Here is a 25082-nt window from a genome sequence, read left to right as displayed (position 1 = left end):
GAATGGCACAATATTTGTTATTAGAAAAGTGTAAAACATACCGTGGAATACATGGCCTGTGGAAGAGGCCTAAATCAACACAAGTGAATACTTTCATCAAGTATTTGAATGAGAAGGCAAAAAGCTTGAACTTACTTTCTATGAAAACAAGCAATAGAAGCTTGTTGTAGGAGCATTCATAAGGGTTAAGGAAATAAATTCTAAAAATTACTCATATGTCATTTTCTCCATTTTCTTTAGGAAAGACAGGCTGGGAAGGTGAGGAGGAAGGGTTGTACTGCCTGCAGAATGATGGCTTGAATGCACAGAGCTTTGACAGGAGATGAGCCAGTCCTTGAATGCATCCCATTAGGTCTTGCACCTCTGTGTGTGTCACATTTGCTGAAATGCTCCATGGAGAAGAAGAGCTGATGTTATTTTTCACTTAGCAAGGCTATGAGTAGAGTTTCCCACATGATCCTTACAGCCAAGCTGGTGAGCAAACAGGGTAAGGGAACTGTAAAGTGGGTGGAAAAGTGGCTGGACTGCTGGGGTCAAAGGCTTCATCAGTGCCACAAGGTGCAGCTGGAGGCTGGTTATTGGTGTCTGTCACGGGGACTGGAACCAGCACTGTTCAAGATTTTATTAATGACTTGGAGGACAGGCTGGAGTGCACTCTGCAAGTTCATGGGCAGAAAGGAATTGCTGTGGGACAGGTGTATTTGATATTCTGGAGGTCAGGATGCCTTCAGAGGGACCTCAACAGGCTGGAGAAAGGAACAGGCTGAAAAGGAACATCATGACATTCAACAAAAGCAAATGTGAAGTCTTGTATCTAGGATGGAATACCCTGTGCAGCAGGACAGCCCAAGGGCAACAACAAAAGCAGCTTTCCAGAAAAAGATCTGTGGGCAGCAGGTCAGTGGTATGCCCTTGCAGCAAGGAAGGCTGACCACACACTGAGCCATAGTAGCAAAATTGAAGGCAGAAAGTCAGTGGAAGGGATTTTCCTCCTCTATTCAGCAACTGAGAGTACCCACTGAAGTACTTTGCTTGGTTTTGACCTCTCCAGTCTAGACAGAGAATGGCATACAGGACTGAGCCCCCTGGAGGGCCAGCATGAGTATTTAGGGGGCTAGAGAAAGGATGTATGTAGATGCTGAGAGAATGGGCCACGTTTGGCCCAAGAGAAGGTGGCAAAGAAGGATCAGTTTAATGGGAAGGTAGAGAGAAGATGGGCCTGACTCTTCTAGAAAGTGCACAGTGAAAGGATCAGAGTAAACTGACACAAACTGGAACATGGGAAATTTTGACTCAGTGTAAGAAAAAACTTCTTCATCATGAGGGGAAGCAAATATTGAAAAAGACTTTCCAGGGAAGTTGCTGAATCTCTACCACTAGAGATCTTTAGAATTCAAGTGGTCACAGCCCTGAGAAACTTCATAAAGCTTTAATGAAGAGCTTTGAACTTGCTTTAGATAGGAAGATAGATGAGATGAATGACAATTGCTTTTACAACTTTCGGTTCTGTGATCATACAATGCTATTTACAACTTGAAATATTAGGAAAATAACTGAAATTATTAATTTGGCCTGTAGTATCATCCTGCTTGTCATTTACAGGGAGCTTTTCCTTGGAGAAATGCAAGATGAGCAGAGCAACAGATCCCCAGGTGAGATAACACCAAACTACTGTTGTTATTAATCTTTATTCCAGCAAACCGTTTACTGATAAAAAGTAAGATTTTTTTTCTCGTCAAGATCAAGCCAAGTGCTTGAGAATCTTTTCCTAGTCTAAGTCTTCATAGGCTCATTGCTGGCTGTCTTCATGTCTATAGTAAAACTTGATAATACTTTCTTTAATTGGCTGTTTAACAAGTCAGTATATTCATTGTTTCTTTCTCAGCTTTTATTCGCTTAGCTTACCCACAAAGGCATTGGCAGTAATTTTAAAAGGTTTATTTGCTTGAAAGGTTTGGTAGAAGAGAGTGCTACATCTAGCACTCATTGAATGTGTTGGTTTAACCCAGTACTACTTATTTATTTGGACACTTGCTGATATATTTTAACATTTTTAAGATGAGGCCAGTTCTTACACAAGATGTATCCAAAGCTACACAAAACACTAAGATTAACCTTAAATTAGATTCAGAGAGAAAAGTAACAACTCCCAAACCTGTCCTCAAATTGTCTAATAATTTTGAGGTAACTTTCACATCTGGAGTCCAGTGATGATATAGATGAAGCTGTTACATACCATCAGATGTGTCTGTTTGTGGAGAATACCCCTCAGATAAGTTAAAGGTCCCATTGTCGGTCCAGGATACTTCTGAGACATCTGTGTCAGACACTGACAGCTCTTTGGCAACTATTGCAGGACTAACCTATACAGAAAACAGTCCCACACATGGCATTACTATATTTTAAAAAAATCACACTGCAGAAAGCCAATGCTTAGAGACTGAAAAAAAACCCTCTTGTATGTCATAGCAAAATAAATCACCTCCTATTTCAGCCTTAATTGAAGAAACATGAAAATACTATACAATGCTTAGAAGTGAAATATCCCTCTTTGTAATAACTAAAGGCTGTATTATACTAAAGAAGCATAGAAAATTCAAGTTACTGCAATAAAAGCAAAATGAGGCAGCAAATACAAAATGTGCATAATGTAACAAAATGAGTAAACTTGGACCAGAAAAAACAGCCCAATGTCTATAAGACCATCAAAAATCAGCTGAACAAAAAACCTGTTATCCGTTACCAATTTATTGAAGAATATTTAGTTATGTCAGATACAAATTTTTATCCCATGGGATATTTTTTTTTCCAGCACAAAACTACCTCCAAAGCAGTACCTGTCAAAGTCAGGCTTTATACACTACTGATCAAATACTGCATAATAATTCCTATTAAGATGATTTTTAAAATACCAACTGGTATTCTGATTATAACAGAAAAACCTTTGCCATACAGTCTTTTAGAATACTAGAAGAAAAATGAGAAATTTGAGTGTATTCATACATATCTAGAAAGATTTTATATACCTATTTGCACCATCATTGAAAATTATTAGACAAGTGATTACAAAAATATTTGACAAATTACATAGAACCACTACAGTTTCCTATTAATGTTTCCCTTTTGTATTTTAATTTGATAAAAATCAACTGCAATTTCAGTGTTGGAAATAAAAGTAACCGCCTTTGCTTTTAAATATTAACACAATCATTCTACAGCCAATACAAAATAAACACATTCTTAGCTCAGTAGGCCAATGACACCATTACCTTGAAGGCCAGGAATCTGCAGTAGGTTGGTTAGTATAAGGCTAAAGGTGGAGACTATGAATCGCTTCTAAAGCATACTGCTTAGTTCAGGAACACAGCCTCCTGGGGAGGGCAAAGTCTTCCACAGGAGAACAGACAGCAATCTAGATAGCCTCCCATTATCTATACAGATTTTAAAAGCAAGACAGGGCTGACTGAAAAAAAAGTCACCTTAGGACACAGAGCTGATATGTCTAATTCACTGTCCTCTTCTGTGGCTTTTGTTTTTGCTGTTTCTGAAAGAAAAAAGATATATTTTTTATCCTACTCATGTCAACGGATTTCCAAGTTCAGTGTGTGTTCTCTGTCTCACAGCTTGTGTACACAATAACTCTCCACCTGCTGACACAGTGCACCATTTATGTGCTATGCTACCAGGGAAACAAGCCTGACTGAGAGACTGGCTGCTTATCAAAATACAGCAACCACAGTGGGAGAAAGAATGTTATTCTGAATGCATTCCAGTAGATCTATTTACCTGCATTGTACTTCCTTCAGGAGTCTCTGTTGCTCACTAGAAAGTCATCTGCCCTGGCAAACAGATATCTTTTAGCCTACACTGCTGGTAAAATGCACAGGTGTAACATGTTGTTAGAACAGGCTGTGTAGTTATCCCACCACATTTCTTTTACATGAGAACATGCAATTTGTTTGATAATTGCATGTAATCTTCATCTACAAACCCCTTCTTCTACCAGCACCCAGCTACCCTGCATTCACAGTCATATGCAAATATGCATACAAAGCATCCTCTGAAGTCTGGTAGAATGTTGCTCTTTACAGATAAGCAGAGATACAAACTTTGCCTCCTCTGTCTGAGAATCTTTTAAACCAGTATAAAATGAAAAACACAGCCAAAGTGCTCTTGGTTGCTTCCTCCTGCAACTTGCTCTTTCCTCTCGTGCCAACACAAGGTTTGTGAGCCCATGTGGTGAACCCAAGAGGCAAAGCAAGGTAGGGAACTTGTCAGTGTTAAATTAAACTGGAGGATGAAATGCAGGAAAGACCACATATACCCTCAACCATTTTCCCAGTGCTGGCTTATGAAGTTTATTAAACTATAGTCTGATCTTTATCTCTGCCAGTTTCACTTAAAAACTGAACAGGTAGAATAATGCATGAAAGAAAATTTCCAATGCATTATTCCTTATTTTCAGTTACTATCACATTAAATGTAAGAGAAGGGGAAAAGACACATGAAGGTTCTCCTTGGGTCTATGAACAGCACATTGTATAATGAATTGCAAAATGGTTACAAGAAATGCATGTTTTAAAGTAGATATTAAGTCTACTGATGTAGCACTAATTTAAAAGGGTAGAATACCTGCAAGTAGTGTGACTACACTGCAAAGGTTTAATTACCAAAACTGGAGCATGCAGAAGAAACAAACTAACACTGTTCATATACAGATTTTCCTTGAAATAGCTTTATTGCTTAAAATCTAAAAGTTTCCAGTATTAGAAAGATATTGGGTGAGATAGGCAAGATTTTGTTTAAAATTGATTCCTCTCCTTTCCACATAGAAATTTGGATTAATTTGTAGCTGCTATCCTGTGGCAATTCTTATATGCTTTTGGAGTATTTGGAGAAGAAAACATTTTTTTTCTGCTGGAAGGAGTGAAACCAAGGCAGATTTAGATACAGGAACAGAGTTTTGTCTCTTACTGAAAATTCTGTTTTGTACTTATTTTGAGACTCTTGAGTGACTCTCTCTACTGGGAAAGTTTGTGTTATCTGAAGAGAGATAAGCATTGCAAGCTTACAACAAGTATTTTCTTTTCTGAAAACTTACAAGCAGTACATCTAATCACATACAAAGAGCTTGCCTTGTTTCTTTCCATGAAGTAATAATTTCTTTCTTATCAGACCTAGACATTTGACATACATTGTCACTCCTTATAAAGCTAATAACAGTAGCCAGGTTCAAAGCAAGAAATGAAGAAATGTCTCTACGGTTGACTTCTCAGGACAAACCAAACTTTCTGCAAGGTGAATGAAATGCTCTGCATACAGAAACACAAAAATATTATATAATGATATATGGGACTATAATTAACTACTCACCAGATCTCTCTTTTTTCTTCTGGTTGATATATTCCACTATTCCAAAATCTACTTTCATCAAAACAGCCTTTATTTTGCTGCACAGTTTCTGTCCAAATTCATTGCACTTAAGGAAGGGACATAAAAAGGCACACAATACTGTGATAAAAATGAAGACAGAGAAAAAATTGTATTGAAATATTGCTGTACAAGAAGCTACTCAAAAAATTTAAACAATGCCTTTGCATAAGATAACTACTAACTTTACATAATACAGTTAGTTTTATATAAAAATGCATTATGGGATGCCCATGTCAGACACTTTTAAGGTAAAATCCAGTTTTGAGAAGCCATTCCTACTCATCACAGAAAATACCATTATATTCATACCAATTGACATGTTTTTGACTATCAGTAAGACACAATTTATGGTCATTATAACATCTATCATTACCTTAACTTAGTCTGATTTTGATATCTCGACTTTGACAGAAATGACTATGTAACATTGTGCCAGAACCAACACACTGAAAACACTTGTAAACTGACTTCTGAATGACAAAAAACTGCAAACAAATTCTTTCTTATATCTAACCTAAATTGACTCTCCTTCAGTTGAAAACCATCACCTCTTGTGCTATTGCAGCAGGCACTGCTCAGATGTTTGTCCCCAGCTTTCTTGAAAGCCCTCCTTAGGAACTGGAAGGCCACTCCCCAGTGTTCTCTTCTCCAGGCTGAACATCCCCAGCTTGCTTACTTTTCACAGGAGAGGTGCTAGGGCCCTCTGATAATCTTCATGTCCCCTCCTTTGGACTCAACAGGTCCATATCTGTCCTGTGCTTGGGACCCCCAAGACTGCAGGTGAGGTGTCACCAGAGCAGAGTAGGGGGGCAGAATCCCCTCCCTCCCTCCCCTGCTGCCCACACTGCTTTGGATGGAGTCCAAGACACGTTTGGCTCTCTGGGCTGTGAGTGCCCATGGCTGGGTCATGTCCAGCCTCACCAGCACCCCAAAGTTCTTCTGGGCAGGGCTGCTCTGGATCTGTTCATCCCCCAGCCTGGGTTGGTACCAGGATTTACCCTGATCCAGGAGCAGCACCTTGCACTTGGTCTAGCTAAACCTCATGAGGTTCTCATGGGCCCACTTCTGGAGCTTGTCCAGGTCCCTCTGGACGCCATCCTGTCCCTCAGACTCGTCAGCTGCACCACAGAGATTGGTGTCTTCTGCAGACTTGCACGAGTGTAAGTGTAAACAGGTATATAAACAAATAAATAAACAGTCCCTACACAGAGACCAAATAATGAACAGTACACACATACACAAATCATGACTGGAAAAGAGACCATACTTACACAAGACATAGGAGAGGACAACTCCAGGAATGTAACTTCCCAACACAGTGAAAAATGTACATATGCTGCAGACTAGTAGGCAAAACTGGCAAAAACATTAAAATACACCATTAACACTTTCACTGAAATGATTTGATCATTTTGCAAAGGAAGATGTTGCATGCTAATGAAATCTAGAATGTAGTGCAAAATTGAAGTTTGTTTTTTAAAACTGGGAATTACCTTTAACACTTCTGGTGAAAATAAGCATCAAACAGTCAATTTCAGATAATTAGGGATGCATCCCCTCTTCTACCATAAAAACATGCTATTTTTATTCATTTATTGTAAAGCTTTAACAAACTCATGTTTATTGATAATATTACTAGAAATTATACCTTCATTGCATGAAAATAGGCTGGGCAATTTATATGCAGGAAAAAACCCAACTCACTAATTGCAATATTACAGTGCATGCTTGCTGCGTGTTTACAAAAGCAAAACATCCTTCCTCCAGCTACAGCTCTTTCCCCTGTTGTGTTACTTTGTGAAACTGTTTTCTCTCATATGCTAGCAAGCAATCTCTTGATGCTTGTTGGCTGCTCTAACACCCCTGTTAATGACACAGCCAAATTTTCACCATAAAATTTGGGATTTGGCTTTTGTGGTAACTGAGACACAACAGGTGCATTTTTCACTACTGCACAGTGCTCAACTGACCTGTTGAAAGTTTGCAGAAAGGATGCATTTGCTTTTGGAGCTGAATTGCAATAAAATGGTTAATTCAAAGAAATTTTGCACACAGCATTACTGCCTAATTTGCTTCTAATTACAGCAGTAAAATAATGGCATGGCTTTAGAGAATGAGGTCAGAGAAAGAAGGAAAAACATGCTATCAACATTATATTTTCTAAACTAGTATTAGATATCTCTTAACATACAGTTACAGTCATGTCACCACAATACTGATACCACATTTCTTTACGTCACTATAAATTTCTTCTAAATATAACTTTATTGTCCAGACATACAACTGGTCTTTACATAATTTATTGTTTTTCCATAATTTTCATTCCTCTATAATTTTTTTTCTTCCAGTTGCTCATCTATGTTTTCAATCTAAACTGCTAATATTTGAGTGTGATACTACATCCTTTCTCTTTGCTAATTCTGGATGGCTTGTTTTTAGGAAAGACTTTCTGGCAAATTAAGAGAGATAAAAAGAGGAGGAAAAGTCCTGTAGTCTTATTTTAACTTGCATTTAGCAATATAAATATAAAAATTTAATCTATTATTATCATAATATACATTTACTTTATTTATATTTCTCTTTAGGAAAAATAACCCTGTTTCATGTATTACTAGAACTAAATAATGATATCCTTCCAACTTGGAGGGAAAAAAAGCCTAATTTTTGCTTGCCTCTTCATGAGCTGGGTTCTCCAGCTCAGTCTTTCCAGTAAAAAAAAGGGAAAAATCACCAACAATTAGTGTATAGATGAAAAATTGCCACAATAAAGTATGAGGAACTCTCTTCATGCAGCTATTCCTGAAAACTACAGTTATTCAAGAAAATAAAATGTTTGTGTTTAAGAACATGCCTATTTACTTCTCTGCTTTTTCAAGTTTTTATTAAATTGTAGTTAAATTGTGGTGGTTTAAATTTCCTTTAAAAAGTTCATGGAATAACTGGTGGAATTCCAGTAGTTGTAAGGGGATAGACTGTATTGCTGTGAAGTTTACTGTGAACAGCTTTTCCCACTGACTACCTACCCATGTTCTTCACAGAAAAAAAAGAAAAAAAAAGCAGAAACTCATGACTGAATGTGTCAGAATGTACATTTTCCTTTTTTTTTTTTTTGCTTGTTCATTTGTGTTTTTTTCTAAATCTATCTCACCTTTTTATTAAATCATATAGAACCGTTAATCTTACTGGGGAGTGCTTACCTTGCCAGGGTTTTGTTCCTTAAAGTGGGACATTTCTTGAAGAAATACAAATAAATTCATCAGTGTTTCTGAAATGCACTGATTTATTCTGAGTCTGTAGTCTTGACTGGAATCGGTGACTTTCCAGCTGAATAGAACAAACAAAACAAAAATACCCGACTTTGTTTACAGCTCATATGGAAGTTGAAACTGGTTGAAAACATCATGTAAAATGGCTGTTGCTATGCTAGAGACACCTGTGCTTGTTTCTTTGTATTTTATATTGAGCTAATTTGATCTTTTAAACTAAAAAATATTAATCTGTTCAGTAGTAGCAGTTTTCAGTCCGTAAAAAATTACTGCTTATTCATTCTTGTCATATGAAGACATTGTGTTGAAGGCACAGTTGTCATCCAAATCAAGCAACTGACCCCCAACTTGTTTATAAATACTATTTTTTCTTTTAAAAAATACCACAGTACTTTTTATTGCCACAAGATGGCCACACATATTAATAAATTTCATTTTATGTATTTAATCCTTGTGCTTTTTCTTTTCTATTTTTCACTTTGTTCTGCAAACTATGATGATGAAATTGCTACCCAACCTAGAGAAAAAGAAACTGCTCTTGGGAGTCTTGATGTTTACATTAATTTTCATATTGAATTTAAGTTTTTCTATTATACTGAAAGGACTGCTTCTAAAGCTTATAACTGTTCAGTGCTTTTAATAAAATAACAATCCCCCCCCCCAAAAAAAAAACCTGTAGCAGAGAATTTCTGGAAAACCATGGGACAGCGGCATATGTGTCTATCACATTTGGGGCTGATCAGTTAATCCAATATTGAGCTTAAATGGTCACATCATATACCTTTGTGGAGTAAACAGAGCATCTACAACAAAGCTGGTTTAAGAAACAACAAATAATAATAAAGACATGCACAGGCCAGTCAATGTCAAGTCAAACTGGTACAAAGAATGGACAAACCACTGTACAAACACTGAGAATCTGAAGTCAATGCTACACCAGCTTTACTGAGTTAGTTTTCACATAACACACTGCTGAGTACACACAGCTTTAATCACAGCGAATGCAAGCCAGCCATCAGCAACTCTGGTCATTTCACTGAGATATATAACCCATTACATGACTAATGCATTAATAGTGAACATTTTGTCACAAGTAGATCGAATTGCAAGATAAATAATCGACATTGTGAAAAAATGGCTGTACACAGGTCGGTGCACAGCCATCGGGGGACACACAGGCGGTCAGAGCAAACTCCCGACTGCTATCAGCTGCACACGGTCGCTTCTGTAAAAAGGCACGATTTCGGTCAAAGATGCTCCGCGGAGAGCCGTCTCTGCCTGCCGGCTGTCCCCGTTCGCCACGAGGTGGTGGCACAGCCGCGGGGACCAGCCAGGGACGGGAGGGGCGGAGGGGACACGGCAGGGACACGGCCACACTGCCCGGCAGGGACACGGCCACACTGCCCCGTGGGGACACAGCCACACTGCCCGGCAGGGACACAGCCACACCTGCCCGGGAGAGACACGGCCACACTGCCCCGGGGGGACACAGCCACACTGCCCGGCAGGGACACAGCCACACTGCCTGGCAGGGACACAGCCACACTGCCCCGTGGGGACACAGCCACACTGCCTGGCAGGGACACGGCCACACTGCCCGGCAGGGACACAGCCACACTGCCTGGCAGGGACACAGCCACACTGCCCCGTGGGGACACAGCCACACTGCCTGGCAGGGACACGGCCACACTGCCCGGCAGGGACACAGCCACACTGCCCGGGAGAGACACGGCCACACTGCCTGGCAGGGACACGGCCACACTGCCCCGTGGGGACACAGCCACACTGCCCCGGGGGGACACAGCCACACTGCCCCGTGGGGACACAGCCACACTGCCCGGGAGAGACACGGCCACACTGCCTGGCAGGGACACGGCCACACTGCCCCGTGGGGACACAGCCACACTGCCCGGCAGGGACACAGCCACACTGCCCCGTGGGGACACAGCCACACTGCCTGGCAGGGACACGGCCACACTGCCCCGTGGGGACACAGCCACACTGCCCCGTGGAGACACGGCCACACTGACCGGCAGGGACACAGCCACACTGCCCCGTGGGGACACAGCCACACTGCCCCGTGGGGACACGGCCACACTGCCCCGTGGAGACACGGCCACACTGCCCCGTGGAGACACGGCCACACTGCCCCGTAGGGACACAGCCACACTGCCCCGCGGGGACACGGCCACACTGCCCGGGCACCGCCACCTGCACGAACAGCGGTTTCGGCCATGGGGTGAAGCTCATTGAGGTCCGAACCCCAGAAGTGGTGCCCTATTCCTGGCTGCATTATAGTATTTATGGTGTTGCAGTGGTTTTTCCTTCCCTTTGAGGAAAACAAACATTGAACTATTTCAAACAGCACACCTGAATTGCATAGGATAAGAGCCCTGTGTCTTGGACTAGGTGACTGTGGCAATTTCCCAGCCATGCAAGGCACTGAATGCAGATATTTGTCTGAGACAGAGGATGCAAATAAAACCATAACATAAGTCATAGAGATCACGGCAGGAACCCAGCTGGAGGGATGCGCAATGTTACACAGAACTGTCTGCATCCCACTCACAATAGAGATTTCAATTTCCATCATCTCTGATAATTAGTGGTTTCAGGAAAGTATTATACAAGCAATTTGGCCTATAGGAAGTGCAATTTTTATGGATAGGCTACTTCCCCTAAAGAAACACTGCTTCCAGCCTCTATAAACCATTCTACAGCATTAATGAGTATTTTAAGAGCTGCCCATTTATTCCATTACTGAAAACTACTATTATGACAGTGCTCTGAATAATAAAATCCTTTTACAGACTTTTACTCCTACCCTTTATTTGAAATTGTTGACAATGAAATAGAACTTTGTGGAAGCACAAAGAAAAAATGAACAGGCTTGATACCTGCTATCAAATTAGTGTTTTGAAATATCTAGGACAACTGTAGATACTCACTTTAATAATTTTAAGCTGATAGCAAAAACAGAGGGGGGAAATACAAAAGCAGAAAGTACAATAAAAATGCAAACTATTTTCACCACTAATATAAAGACAATATAGTGCACTTTTTCATCATAATGCCGGGAAAGTTCTCTGCAGTTGCTTTGCTTGGTGACAGTGATGCTTTCTTCAGCAAAGTTTTTGAAAGCATGAGCTGCAGTGCAGATAAAAAATCTTGCTATATGCTTTGGCCCTGTGGTGCACATGCGGTGCATGGACAAGACAAGCAAGAGGAGTGGATGAGTGGATGGTATAGGTGAAATTTGCTTCAAAACTTTGCAAACACACTACTGAACTCCACAAAAGAGTACTTGGCAGTCGCTTCTAGGCCACAAGAAATCATAAGACACCTTTGTTAGTTCTATAATAGCTACAATTTTCTATTTTACAAGGAACACCAGGGACTATTTGGAAGCCTTACTCTCATCTTAGGCAATTAGAGGTGTAAGAAAGTCAGCTTGCTGATCTTCTGTGTGACCACACCTCCCAACAACCACCAGCCTTGGTGATATCTATCTTTCCTGTCTTTTTACCCTGAGCCAACCTAAATAGCAGTGTTACCCACAGTGCAGAGGGCTGGGACAAAGGGGAAGCAACAGATCCTGGTAAAGGGGAAGTGAGAAAGAAAGGAGGTACATCATATAGTTGTATGTACAACATATAATGTATGTACACAAAGACGGAGAGGTTATGTTATGGCCCTGTAAAAACAAAGGTAACTATGAAACTTGCATTAGATCAAAAGGAAACAAGCACACAATGATGCATTCTCCAGAGAAATTAATTTTCCAATGGTCACATTTAAAGATAAAAAAGGAAAAAGAAGACATGTGAAGTGATGTAGATGACGAATGTGGAGTGCCTGACTATGACATAAGTCAACCAAGAATATAAATCTATTTCAGCATAATATTAGTGCATTACTTAAATGTGAACCCTATACTTGCCGCCAAAACAGCTTTGGGCTCTGCTGTCCAGGTGCTCCTTTGGGGATAAGCAGCCAACTTTGAATACTTTCAAAGGCTTTTGTGGGTCATTTAGAAAGAATAATAGTTTATGCTCCCATCACTTATTCTTAGTTTGATATGCAGTGCTACACTTCCATTCTAAAGCTACCATCAATAAGGTTGAGGGTGTTCAGAAAAAATAAATTACTCACATCCTTCTGATTGCCTATTGCATCATTTCTACAACTGAGCAAATATATAAACTGTTGCCTAGTAATTGTAAAAAAAAAGACCCAAAACACTCTAGCACCCAGACGCTTTCACTGATGACAGTCACAAACCCTGGCCAGAAGAGACAGTGGCATTATGCTTGCTAAAAATGACTGATGGTGTCATGCTCCCATTTCATAGCTAGACATCTGTTCAAGCAAAGCCCCATCACATTTCTCTCAGAAAGGTCAGCAGATCTCATGTTACTGGTTTAAAGATCTCTTCGTGATGTGCTGGATTTTTTTGAATTATGTGCACACACTTTTCTATGTATCTTCATGCAGATACACTACTCAGAACTGCAGCAGTGACAGGAGAACACCATGATGTGGTGGATCAGAAGGACTGCACCCACATAAACATAGTTTGTAATTATAGAGCTTCTAAACCCTCCTGATTTCCCAACTGTAACCACACACATTTGAAGCCTGTGCACTCTGTAATTTTCAGGGTAACTTGGAATGTAGTGGTCAAGGTGGAAGAACTGAAAGTTACATTCCTGAAGATATGTAAATCAAAATATAGGTAATATTGCTTTTTGGTAGTTTTTTAAAAGGTAATACGTAGAACCTATAGGATGGTGCAACTGTAAGGGATCTGGATATCAAAGGACAAACAGGCAACCAGGAATTCATAATGAAACTGAAATGAAATCCAGGCTGTAAACTGCTGGCAAAGCCCAATCAAGCAGGTCTACCTTTTCAGAGCTTTCACAGGTTTCTGCTGTAAGAAAGAAGTCACTGAAGTGCAGAAGGGAATGATTATAATGATACAGTTTTTCTCTGAAGCAAACACTTTATACCTGAAGACTTATACACAAAAAGTAGGTTTTAAAATTTTTCTTCTAAATTATTAAGGTACAGAGAAAAGGGATTTAAAATAGTATCTAGACTAAAAAGTTTTGTGTAAATTTTTTATTTTACATAGCAATTTCAGGAGGACATATACTGAAAATGAAAATAAACACCCCTTTTTATTTCCAAAATATAAAATAGTGTTAAAAAGAAATTTCACAGTTAAGTATATTAAAATACCAATGGCAAAACCTCTAAAAGCTACTATTGAACTTTGTGGGAACACAATGCACTATTGATTAGCCTTATGGACACAAAATGTAACACATTTGTGAATGTTATGTGTCCTATGTGGAAAGACAGAATGGCCAGCACTACTAAACTCACAGCACAGCATCCTAATGACCCATGTGGCTAATTTTAAAGGTGACTTTGTAGAACTGGGCTCTATCCTGTGCCACTTTTGGATCCTATGCAATCATTAAGTATACTAAAATAATTGTATTTGTGTCATGTGGCCATGACCAAGTTAACAAGACCTGCAATTTAAATGAATCACTGGGATACCATGTAAAATCGTCCTTGCATCAAAGACTTCCACAAAAAAAAAAAAAAAGGCAGCAAAACCAGGATGCATCTACAAATATACTCCATTCTTAGACTTCAGAGAGAATTTTCATCTTCCACCTTTTTGCTCCAAATATTGCAAAGCCTTTCTAACAGAAATCTGTTCAGCTTGTACATATCCATATGCACCCTATTTCCCATTGCTAATCCACAGGTGCTGCAGAGATTTAGGCTCACTAATATGTGGTACTGTGGCTAACATCCTTTAACAGATCACACTTGACCATCCCTTCAATGTTGAGGCTTTGGCACCCTTTGAATCTCTAAGATATAGAGACAGATCTTGTTTTTAAATGGAAGCTGGAAAATGTAGTTATCCCCTTTAAAGAGTAGCTAACACTTCCCATGCAAAAATCATCTTTAATTATCATACCTCCAGTATTTCAAATACATTGCTTATAAGAACTACTGAATTATGCTATACTGTGTAACATTGTTCCTCAAACTCTTAAACGGTTTTCTTCCCAGCTTTATCTATCTGCATCTGACACTTCAGTTTTGTGCTTTTTATTAATACTGCATCTGTCCAATTTGCTGTTCCTGTTTTGGTTTCTTCCCAAGGGAAGGTCTGGAATAAAAAGCTGGAAAAATATCTTATTTCACAGCTTTCTCCCTTTTATTTCCTGACCAAGATGATTTCTTGTAATATTACTGTATAAGAAATATGTTTAAATCAACAGGATTTGATGAGGCTGGATGTGCCTTTCCCACTGGACGGCAGAACAGAGTGGTGGGCCCTGTGACAGATAAGCAACCTTTCATCCCTGACTCAATTTACTCCTTGCACTGAGTGTTAAACCAAAGCCATAATTATATTTTCTTCTCTTCAACTGACATGGGAATATTTTATCACTCATGTCCTGCTAAACAATATCAATCCAATAAATTTAAGGTAGTTTTTTTGTTTATATTACTAGTTGAGAACAAAGTTTTCTGAAAATGCAAGCAAACTTATTCTTATAAAAATACACTGAAGTGTTCTGCAAAGAGACAGGGGAATTCATCTTATCCATCAGACTGCTTAACTGAAAAAAATGACCCATTACTAACAAGATTTTATTTTGGAGGGCATGTGTTCATGACTTCTATTCAGGTATAATACATCATTCGTCTTATGAAGTCTTAACAAGGAGCTGCATTGTATTTCTTCAGCTGACTGAACACAAACTGGTTAATTCCAGCTTTTTTTGAACGTGATTCCAGTATGGAAGTTCCTCAATACAGCAGACAGTATTAAATGTTGTCACTTCTTGCTGAATGTCCTGCTAAGACAAACTAAATATACTCCAGCTAAAGTGGGGCATTTCAGGGCTGAGCTGCTGCGGGCAGACTCTGGTGAGCAGACTGGCAGCTCCCCCAGGAAACCCTTCCTCTGACCTGCACTCCTCCTGCCCAGCCCCCTGAGGAGAACACCAGCTACTACTGCAGTTCCAGGTCATTCAGAGCATGCTCTGACAGTCAAGTGCCATTAGTCCAAATTCATGACTTATGCCATTAAGATTTTTTAAATGTCTCTTTGCATGAGAACAGAGTGTTTCAGTGCCATGTACATGCTATTATTGACTTGCTTTCTCTTTAGCAAAGACTATAATACTCTTTACTATGTGCTGTTGCCCATTTACCAAGATGGTCCAAGGGCTGGGATCTTCCAGGTCAGGTTCCCATTTGTAACTGTTACAAACACAAGAGAGATATTTTTGTTCAGAAAAGTAAGGAAGCTCCTTACTAAGCAATACGACCATAAAGTTCCATTTGCAGATCTTTATACAGATCTGGCCAGCTGTTGGAAGCAATTCTTATGGAATTATTTTTCTCTTGCAACGACAACTCTTTTAGTGCTTTTTCACAAAATCAATTTATTTTCCTCCTTCACAGCTTCCTCATTCTTCAGCTGGGATATTCCTAGCTCAAGGCCTTTCAAAGTCAAACAGCTAGGAAAGATGAGCTTAGTATTCCCCAAAATGCAGAAAAGCTGCACAAAAAAATAAAAAAAAAGAAAAAAAAAGAAAAAAAGGAAAACTGTATTTTCAAGTGCCAAAGAATATTTTTTCAATTACTTTCTGTGTTACCTAACAAGATGACTGTAACTTTTTCTGCGCACAACTTCATTTTGACTCCTTTCCCTGGGTTTTAATGTATTTTGTACAAGTAGGTTATCATTTACTACTCTGATGCATTATGAGCGTTCCTAAAGCTATATATTTCCTCCACTTCAGGACCAATATTCACAATGTCTTTTATACATTCTTGACTATCATTACATTCCTCACAAAATGTCAATTAAAAAAAAAATTATACTGTCTTACACCAAAACTGAAGTGGATCCAATGGTAGAGAATTACTGAGGGAAAATATCTCCTCATGCTAATGCTAATTTTTTTCAATCCTCTACCTGTGGCCATGTATTTCCTCACTGTTCTTCATCTGCTAGCAGCCATGATCATGTGCCAAAACACAATAGAAGATACAAGTGGGTATCTGCTCTTCACAACTCTTCACTTTTTGGCTAGCCCTACTAAGAACTATTGGTGCCTCTGTTCCTTTGCTTTTGGTTTTAATTTGCAGTATGACTAACAGAGTATTGACCAATGCCACATAGTTAACTATAATGTACCCATGTTCATGAAATACACTTGTGACACAATATTACATATTTTCTGAAGTAGGACATGAACTTGGAGAGAGGATGTAAGAAGTATTTGCATCTGAGCAGGGCCTACAAGGAGGGCAGTGCACTGAAACCAATCAGGGATCAAAGCTCATTCTGCACCTTCCACAAAAATACCACTGCTCTCCTCTTTTAAATGCATACAAGCTGAAGCTTTGATTCTGTGAGCCCTTAAAATTACACTATTATCTGTTCATTTACATTACAATTTCTTCCTTTGCAATTCTAAGATTAATTGCTCCTGCACAGTACCCATAGCTCCTCCTTCTATTCCCTCTTGTTTAACTTGGATGAAAATATTCTGACCTCCACCAAGCCTCATTAGCACTTCTTCAGCAATGTTCTCCAGTTATATCCTATTTGTTATGACCAAGACAAAAAGGCAAATTAATTTCAGAAAAAGAAATTAGAAGACACAAAAGAATGAAGGATGAACATCAGGGTCAGTTAATTTAATGGTAGCTTCAAAAATGATAAATGGGCAGAGCGGGCTCTGTTATGTTTTTCCAGGTTACTGCTTTAGAAAAGCTCATCTTTTTTCTTCCAAAACAAAAACTCCCAATTTTGATAGAAAAAGAGGTCTTAGAGTCTTAGGCCTTCTGTTTAGCTGCCAAATTTTGCTGCAAGCCTTTATAGAGAAAGAATTATGAACAAAATAAATTAGATATTATTACAAAGCTGAAAACTTTTTTTAAGGGGTCACACATATTTCCAGTTTTCTTTATTGAAAAATAAACAATTGAACAAAGTGGAGATCTCACCAAACATTTTTTGAAGAACAGCAATTAACGCTTTGTTGGTTATCAGTAATGAGTTAACATTTCCTTAAGAGAAGAAAAAACACTACCTGCCACTACAATTAATTGTAATCTATGTCATATATATACAGGGCACAACCCAGATATCCCTGCAAACGGAAATGTGTAGGTGACCCCACCCTTGCAGAGACCCAATTGTCCCTGGAGATCCATTCACCCACGCTCATCCAGTCAGGGGGTTGTGCTTGAATGTGCTGCTCTACAACAGACAACCAGAACTGTCTCTCTCCTGTGTTTCACCTTGCAACACACCGACAGACATACTGGAAAAACATCCACATAAATTCAAATTTTAGATTTAAATTTAACTAGAAGAAATCAAACCCAAAGCCATCATGAAATGTCCAATTCTGATCCCTGTAGTTTCTCAATTTCTTAGATTTGCCTCTGTATTCTGGCATTTGTTCACTAACTTCTAAAAAAAAAAAGCATCTCTTTCTACATACATGACAAATACTCTTTTTACAACATCAAATATTTCATTAACATCACTTTAGAGCCAACATTTTGATTTAGTGCAATACAACACATAAAGACTATGGAAAAAAAATGTGGGAATCTAGATTACAAACTCTGCCATTGCCAAACATCAATAACATCAACTTTTCAAATACCTATTTTAAAAAGTATTTGGCTAAATTTAATTAGGGCATTTATTTCATAGCAATGTGCTGAGTCATATTTTAGGAAACAGTATTTTTTAAAATGTTATCAAGTTTTGGATCCAATAGCTTTTTTTTTGTCCTGACTGTTGGTTTTATCAGCTAATTAAGATAAAAGCTGAACTGATTTCAGAAAGACAGGCATACCTCAAAGGGACCCAGTGCCCTATCTCACAGAAATGAGTTAGTTTCTGTCAGTAGCATGGCTCCAACTAAATTATTTCCGTGCCTGACATATTGAGGCATTAAAGGAAAAAGTGACCCGGTAGAAACCACACAGTATTTTCTTCCCTTCACCTTCAGTTTAAGAGGTACCTCAGAGCTGTTCCATTTAGCCTCTATCACACATTAAGTCTCACACTTCCCTCCTGAGAAGGTTAGCACGAGAGGCAAAGCCCCCAAGAAGAAGAAGATTGGTTACAGCGCAGAGAAAACTGATCTCGAGGCTGAGCACCCAGGAGCACACACAGATTGATTACATGGAGCCTCAGTCCTTGCTGCACTGCACGGGAGGGCCAGCACAAGCAAAGTACAGTACCTGTCATCTTGTCCCAGATCCTCACTGTCTGGCATTTCAGATGTAAAAGGGAATTCTCACTCTCTCTCTACCAATCTAGATAATCCAGGCAACGATCTTCTAGTCTGTTTTGTGCTTTAGGAGCCACCAGCCAGGCACCTGTGCTGCTCTCCGCCAGGAAGAATGCTCCTTGCTCAGAGAGCAAATGTTTACAAGACATCCTGAGAGCTGCTGGTCTTGAATGAAGTTCAGAGCGGTCGCCTTTGATTGGCCGTGGCTATAAATAAACAAGTCGTGACTCACCTCACACACTATGACAGGGTGTTTAGTAGCAAGCACGGTCAAAAGCCAAACAGTTTGTTTTCCTTCTGGTCATGTGAGGGAGAATCACCACCCATTTAGTACTTTTATTTTTCTGCTTCTTACTGCAAATCGTCCTCAGTATCTCCCGTTTTTCTCAGGTGTAAGCAGCAACCCAAATGATGGGAAGCTAAATCACTCAAACTTTAACAAAGTGAAAGGCTTGAAAATATGAAGGCAAAGAGTTTATTCTTAAAACTATTAAAAATCCTTTTTCTCCTCCCTGCAAAGCGTCAGTCACAAGCTGTCAGAAGAAGCCAAATTATTTTCCAGTGACTAAATTCACTGCTGAAAAAAATCCACAAAACCTTAGTAATTCTTTTTAATAAGGAATAGGAAGACAAGTTTTCAATAATGATTAATTGCATTGCATTTGAGTTCTGGCTCTAATCTCATCTGCCACAACTGATCTTAGATAGGAATACCAGAACACTGTGCTGAAACAGTCCTCAAAAACTAAAGTATGCTGGCAGGAGGAAGCTTTCTGCCAAAATACTTTGATTGCTTCTGTGAAGGTGAATTGAATATGGATTTCCTCCTACGGCTTTTCCTCCTATTGCTGCATGCGTGACAAGGATTCTGTCACTCCAGCTACACCAGCTACGTCTCTATTAATTTTCAACACCCCCGCAACCTTATCTGTGCTGGTGCAGCTTTGTCACACAGCCCAAGACTCCAAGGATCCCCATGTCTGTCGTTCAGCACATGGCTCAGCACTGCTCCTTCACACAGCCCCCTTCCGTCACTGAACAGGCTCACCTATTGTTCTTAATAAATTTTCAAATCCATATTACATCCAGAGACCTTCACGTAAGAAATCTCTTTTCCTAGGGAGGAACCCAGCAAGATTTACACCTGCCTGTCCTGCATGAGACAGTAAGAATTGTCCTGGGGATGTGAAATGTTAAAAATAAATAAATAAAAAAAAAGAAAGTAAAGCTGGAGCAAAGATATGCCATGTATCTTTGATTTGCTAAGCTATATATGGTGCATTGTGAGTAATGCATAATTTCTGGAAAGCTGCTTAACTTTTAGAACAACAAAGGATTCTACCCTTTCTTTGTTTTTCATATAAATTTCTTCAAAAGGACTAGTAAGATCTAAAACACCAGGAGTAAAGTCCTCTGACTAAATTATGCAATACAATAGACAAATAAGCATTAATAAATATCATGCCTACAACTGAGACTTTCCATGGTCACCAATACCTCCATATTCCAATGCAATCACATTTTTTTTTCTTTCCTTTTCTTTTTTCTTTTCTTACTTCTGATAGTTATAGATGAAATAATTAAAAGTTGAATTTTTTCAAGCTTACCCTGAAACAACAGGGTAAATTCAAAATCTTAATTAATGAAATGATTCTGTGTAACAGTTTCATCTTTAGATTGAAGTTGTGATGTCTTCTGATTAGAAAATGAAGCAAAAGAAGTAACTGAAATCTGTAGCATGAAGGAGCGTCATTCAAAATTTAAATGTAGCATCAAAAATGAAAGCAAACAAACCTGAACCCCTTATGCAACTTGGGTTGCTTCAGTTTCCATGCACTGCAATATACTCTTACACAACCACATAAATTTACTATGTCAAATGCCTTTTTATATATTCCATTTTAATGCTGATGATCACACTCAGAAGCTGAAAAGCTTTCAGTATCAAGTCTATCCCTGTATTTCAGCCTTGGAACTTGATGTACTCCAAACTCCTCAAGTGCAACTTTGGACTGTTCAGTTCTTGGTCACACTCTGTACCCAGAGCTTATTGCTACAGCAGAAAAACTGTTTACTTTTACAATTCCTTACAACTCTTTCCAGCTCACACTGAGGCAAGGAGGATAAAATCACCTTATTTACTTATTCATAAGGAAGACCTGGAAAAATAAGGTTCAAAAATGTCTACTAAATGAGTACCTATCTAAAATGTCAAGGACCTGTTAGGTTGGAATTAGAGCATTTATAAAACACTTCAATACTCTAGTATTGAAGTGCTACTCTAGTGGTATCACTGCTCATCACTTTTGAAAATCATACTTGACAACAGCATGAGTGCATAATTAGTGGAACTGCAATCACACTGAAGTATTTTGCTTGATATCACAAAGACTATCTAGAAAAATAATCTCATTTTTTAAATCATTCTAAATTCTTCTGCACCAAGGGAATTGGAGCTTGTATTGGCCCTTCTGGAGGTTTCCTGCAGAACAGGTTCCAGATTATTTCACAGCAGCATGAGATGGATTGACCTCTCCAAGAACACTTGGGTGGAAGCAGCAGGTAAACAGAAGTACTGTACTGAATCAGGCCAAAGGGCTTTGGCATCTTTTATTGGGTCCAAAAGGAACAGCCAAGGAAAAAATACATTGCTTCCTTCTACAGGTAGTCTTCCAGACTCCAGCTTGTGGAGATTTGAGCCAGCAGTGATGCCTATTTTTTAGCTCTACACGGATTTCTATCCTATGGTGACACCTACGTCATCTTGTGGCAAGAGCATCTGCAGCTTAACTGCATAGTATTTGGGAACAAAAAAGCAGCCAACCCCCACCCAATATTGTTTGCTCTGGTCTAGCCACTTCAACTGATGTGTTCAACTGTTTTCCAAGATGTCTTATACTAGAACATGCAGATGACAGTTAACTCTCTTCAGCTTTTCACAGTGATTGATTGTTTTTGCAGACCATTATAGTTTGGGGTTTTTTTGGTGGGACTACAAAATTGAAAGACAAAGCTGTTTAGAAAAGAGTTTACCATTTTTTATCATTGCTAAAAATCAGTTTTAAACTTCTCCAATACTGAAAACTCAGAGTGACTAGAAATGACAGAATGAGGAAGGAAAGTATTTTCCAACCCATGTTATTTTTCAAGGAGATCCTTATTTCCTTGCTTAGCTGCAGCTAAGCTGTGTATTAACTGCAATGGACTTGAGTCACTCTTCTCTGTCTTTCTAAGTTCCTTCTTGCCACTTTTGAGGCCTCAACTCACATGACTAATCTGTGCTTCTCTGAGCAACTTCTTTGTCTGAGCTGCTACATTCCAGCCTTGCCACGTCTCACTTCTTGCAGTGTGTTCTGAAATTCTTCCTCCCCTTGGCACTGTTGGTTCTTCAACAGAAAGAACAGCCCCTTCTACCTTACAGTGAATTCCTCCTCCTTGTGCTATTACTTCTGAAAGAAACATGGAAGCCCTTGGTTTCATAATCAAGAGGAAGAAGATTATATATATCAATGTCCTCCTCTTGGTCAGCTCATTCAGCTTTGAAAGCCCTGTTTTGCTCACCTGTTTCATTCATGTAAGCTCTTGCATGCCCTCAAACATCCTCACTATTCTTTTGTAAATTCTTCCTGTTTACCATAACCAATTGAAGGTAGGAGAGACCAGAAATGCAGTTATTCCCAGTGAGAGCATACTATTATTTACACATTTTGGTCTCTTTTCTAAGTTGTTCCTCATGCTCTGTTGGCTGCCATTACTACATTTTTACACAGAGCTTTTCAGAGTACCTGATCTTCTTTATGTTATTTGGATAACTTCAAGAATAAATTCTTCTTACTTCTGCTTCTCTCCATTATCCTGTTTTCCACTTCACTGACCTCATCTAGACCTTTCTGAAAACTTCCTTGAGAGTTGTTGAGCAACAGCTCTTTACTGTCAAATATGAAAACACCCCAAAAGATATGCTGGTATGCAGATCACATTGACAGTCTGCCTGGCATATGGCTTGATCAGGGAATCTTATCAGTTTTGTTCTTGCCGAGTACAGATTTGACAGTACTGTACAGACTGAACATGTATCATAAGTTACCAAGTAAATGGCCTTTTCCTCAAATAGTATGGACATCTATGCAAAATTTTCCTTTTACTGGCAGGCACCAAAGACTGCACAAGTCTTCAGCAAAAGAAGGGAAATAAAAGCTATAATTCTTGCAAGAGACAAGGAAGCAGCCTCACTGAAAAGCTAAAAAGGATTGGAAAGAGTGTCACATACACTGTTTTACACACTCAAGATAGATACTGGCAGTGCTCAAGTGTTTTTGAAGGTAGGTGGTGTGTCCCACCTAGGTTGCTAGCTTTCAAAGATTTTAATCAGCCTGTGGCATACTTTAGCCAGACAATCAGCTCCAGAACCACTCACAACCACTGCTGCCTTCCTCATCTAAAAGGAAACACAGTGCTTTCAATGTATAACCCTGTTCTAATTATTCAGCTATGAATGAGTCTCACTTCCAATAATGTGAATGAAAAGAAATTATATATTTCATATATATATATATATATATATATATATATATATATATACATATACATATACATATATATAAATAAAAATCCCACTCCCAAAAGAACATCTAGTTTAGTTTGCATTTCCAGAACTAATGGAAAAGTCAAGCATTTTGCTTTACGTAGATGGTTTGTACTGATGTTATCTACAGCAAAAGCATGGATTTAAAAATAACCATGACTGTCAAATGCATTTTTAGGATGAAAATTGTGTAATGACTTTTAATGCTATTGAAAAAAAAATATTATTAACATGAAGTCCTCCAAAATGGACTATTTCCCCTCTTTTTCAAATAGGAAACTGAATAAAATGATCGCATTTGTGTGTGTGTGCAGGCATGTGTACATTTATATATTTATAAGCACACACATATGAAAGCATATGTTTTATCATATTTCATCAATTTGATGGGCATGCCTGATTTTCCCATATTTTCAAGTAAAATTTGCTAAAACTTTTCTGTCCTGATTCTTTCTATGTAAAGCTGAATTCAAACTGCAAATACTTATTATATATACTTAACTTTGACGTCTCTCCATACACTGTAAGATAAACAAAGGAAGCTGGTTTTAAAAGAGAAGAAACCTTTCATACAAGCATAAATGAAAAATCCTCAAACTGGACCTGCTGAACCTGCTCAGTTCTTTGCTGGGGTATTATACCAGGTGTAACCACAAGCAGTAAGGAGTGTGCTAAAAAAGATGAAGACACCTATTACACACAAAACATAGTCTGGCATTTAGCTGTGCCAAGGTTCAGGACTGGAAAAAAAGTCTTTGAACAGCTAAAGACCAATAAAAACAAAGAATAAAAGTGCTCAGGATAAAAGTGCTCAGGAAAATTTTTCTTTCTTAATGGAACTCTGCATTTCATGCAGGATTCTTATTTGTACCTGGATAAAATATTTCATTGTTTAACATTTTTAAGATCACAAGCTGCATTTTCAGAAAAAAACACCCCAAACAAACAGCATTCCATTTTGGCAAAAAAAAAAAAAAAAAAAAAAAAAGTAGTGCAACATTCAAAAAGCTAAACAAGATACCACATGCAAGAAATATTCACTGGGCAGAACAAAGCACATGAATCTTTTTAGAGAATCGTAAAAAAAATTGAGTATGAAAGCAGACTGACTATCAACAGACACCAAAATCTGATTTGTATCAGCAACAATGAATTGTCACTATGAGGTTTTAGTGCTTCTCACAAAGCACACAAAATAATGCTCCCTGGTGCATGACAGTATTTCCAAGTTTCAAACACAAGCAGAAAAAGGAGTTAAAGGAAGTAAGAGACACTTCAACTGCAGTTTTAAAAGCAGATTATTACATTTTAGTCACACGAAGACAGCAAATCTTGCTGTTTACAAATATGACAGATCATGCTGGATTTGTGGGACAAACAGAGAGAGCTGGAGACAGGAAGGTAGATCTTACCACCAAGGGTGAAAATCTC

The 25082-nt window shown here is 38.8% G+C and overlaps 1 protein-coding gene across 2 annotated transcripts in view; it reads right to left on the bottom strand.

Annotated features, from left to right (window-relative positions):
• The window catches only part of RETREG1 (reticulophagy regulator 1), a 64872-nt gene that overhangs the window by 4801 nt on the left and 34989 nt on the right, over positions 1-25082 (bottom strand). Inside the window, exons 1-6 of one of the 2 annotated variants that reach the window (XM_059466615.1) lie at positions 19017-19252; positions 8631-8757; positions 6705-6789; positions 5374-5511; positions 3480-3544; positions 2237-2363 (exon numbers count right to left, since the gene is read on the bottom strand). In XM_059466615.1, coding sequence (XP_059322598.1) covers positions 2237-2363; positions 3480-3544; positions 5374-5511; positions 6705-6789; positions 8631-8757; positions 19017-19051 — 577 coding nt within the window. In that variant the 5' untranslated portion in view covers positions 19052-19252. Of the gene's footprint in view, positions 1-2236; positions 2364-3479; positions 3545-5373; positions 5512-6704; positions 6790-8630; positions 8758-19016; positions 19253-25082 lie in introns of those variants that run through there. The other variant, XM_059466606.1, reaches the window with a different exon arrangement.

The sequence above is a fragment of the Ammospiza nelsoni genome, chromosome 1, assembly GCF_027579445.1.
Source record: "Ammospiza nelsoni isolate bAmmNel1 chromosome 1, bAmmNel1.pri, whole genome shotgun sequence".
NCBI lineage: Eukaryota > Metazoa > Chordata > Aves > Passeriformes > Passerellidae > Ammospiza > Ammospiza nelsoni.
The sequence above is the reverse complement of the archived record's forward strand: the minus strand, read 5'-3'. Positions and strand labels throughout refer to the sequence as shown.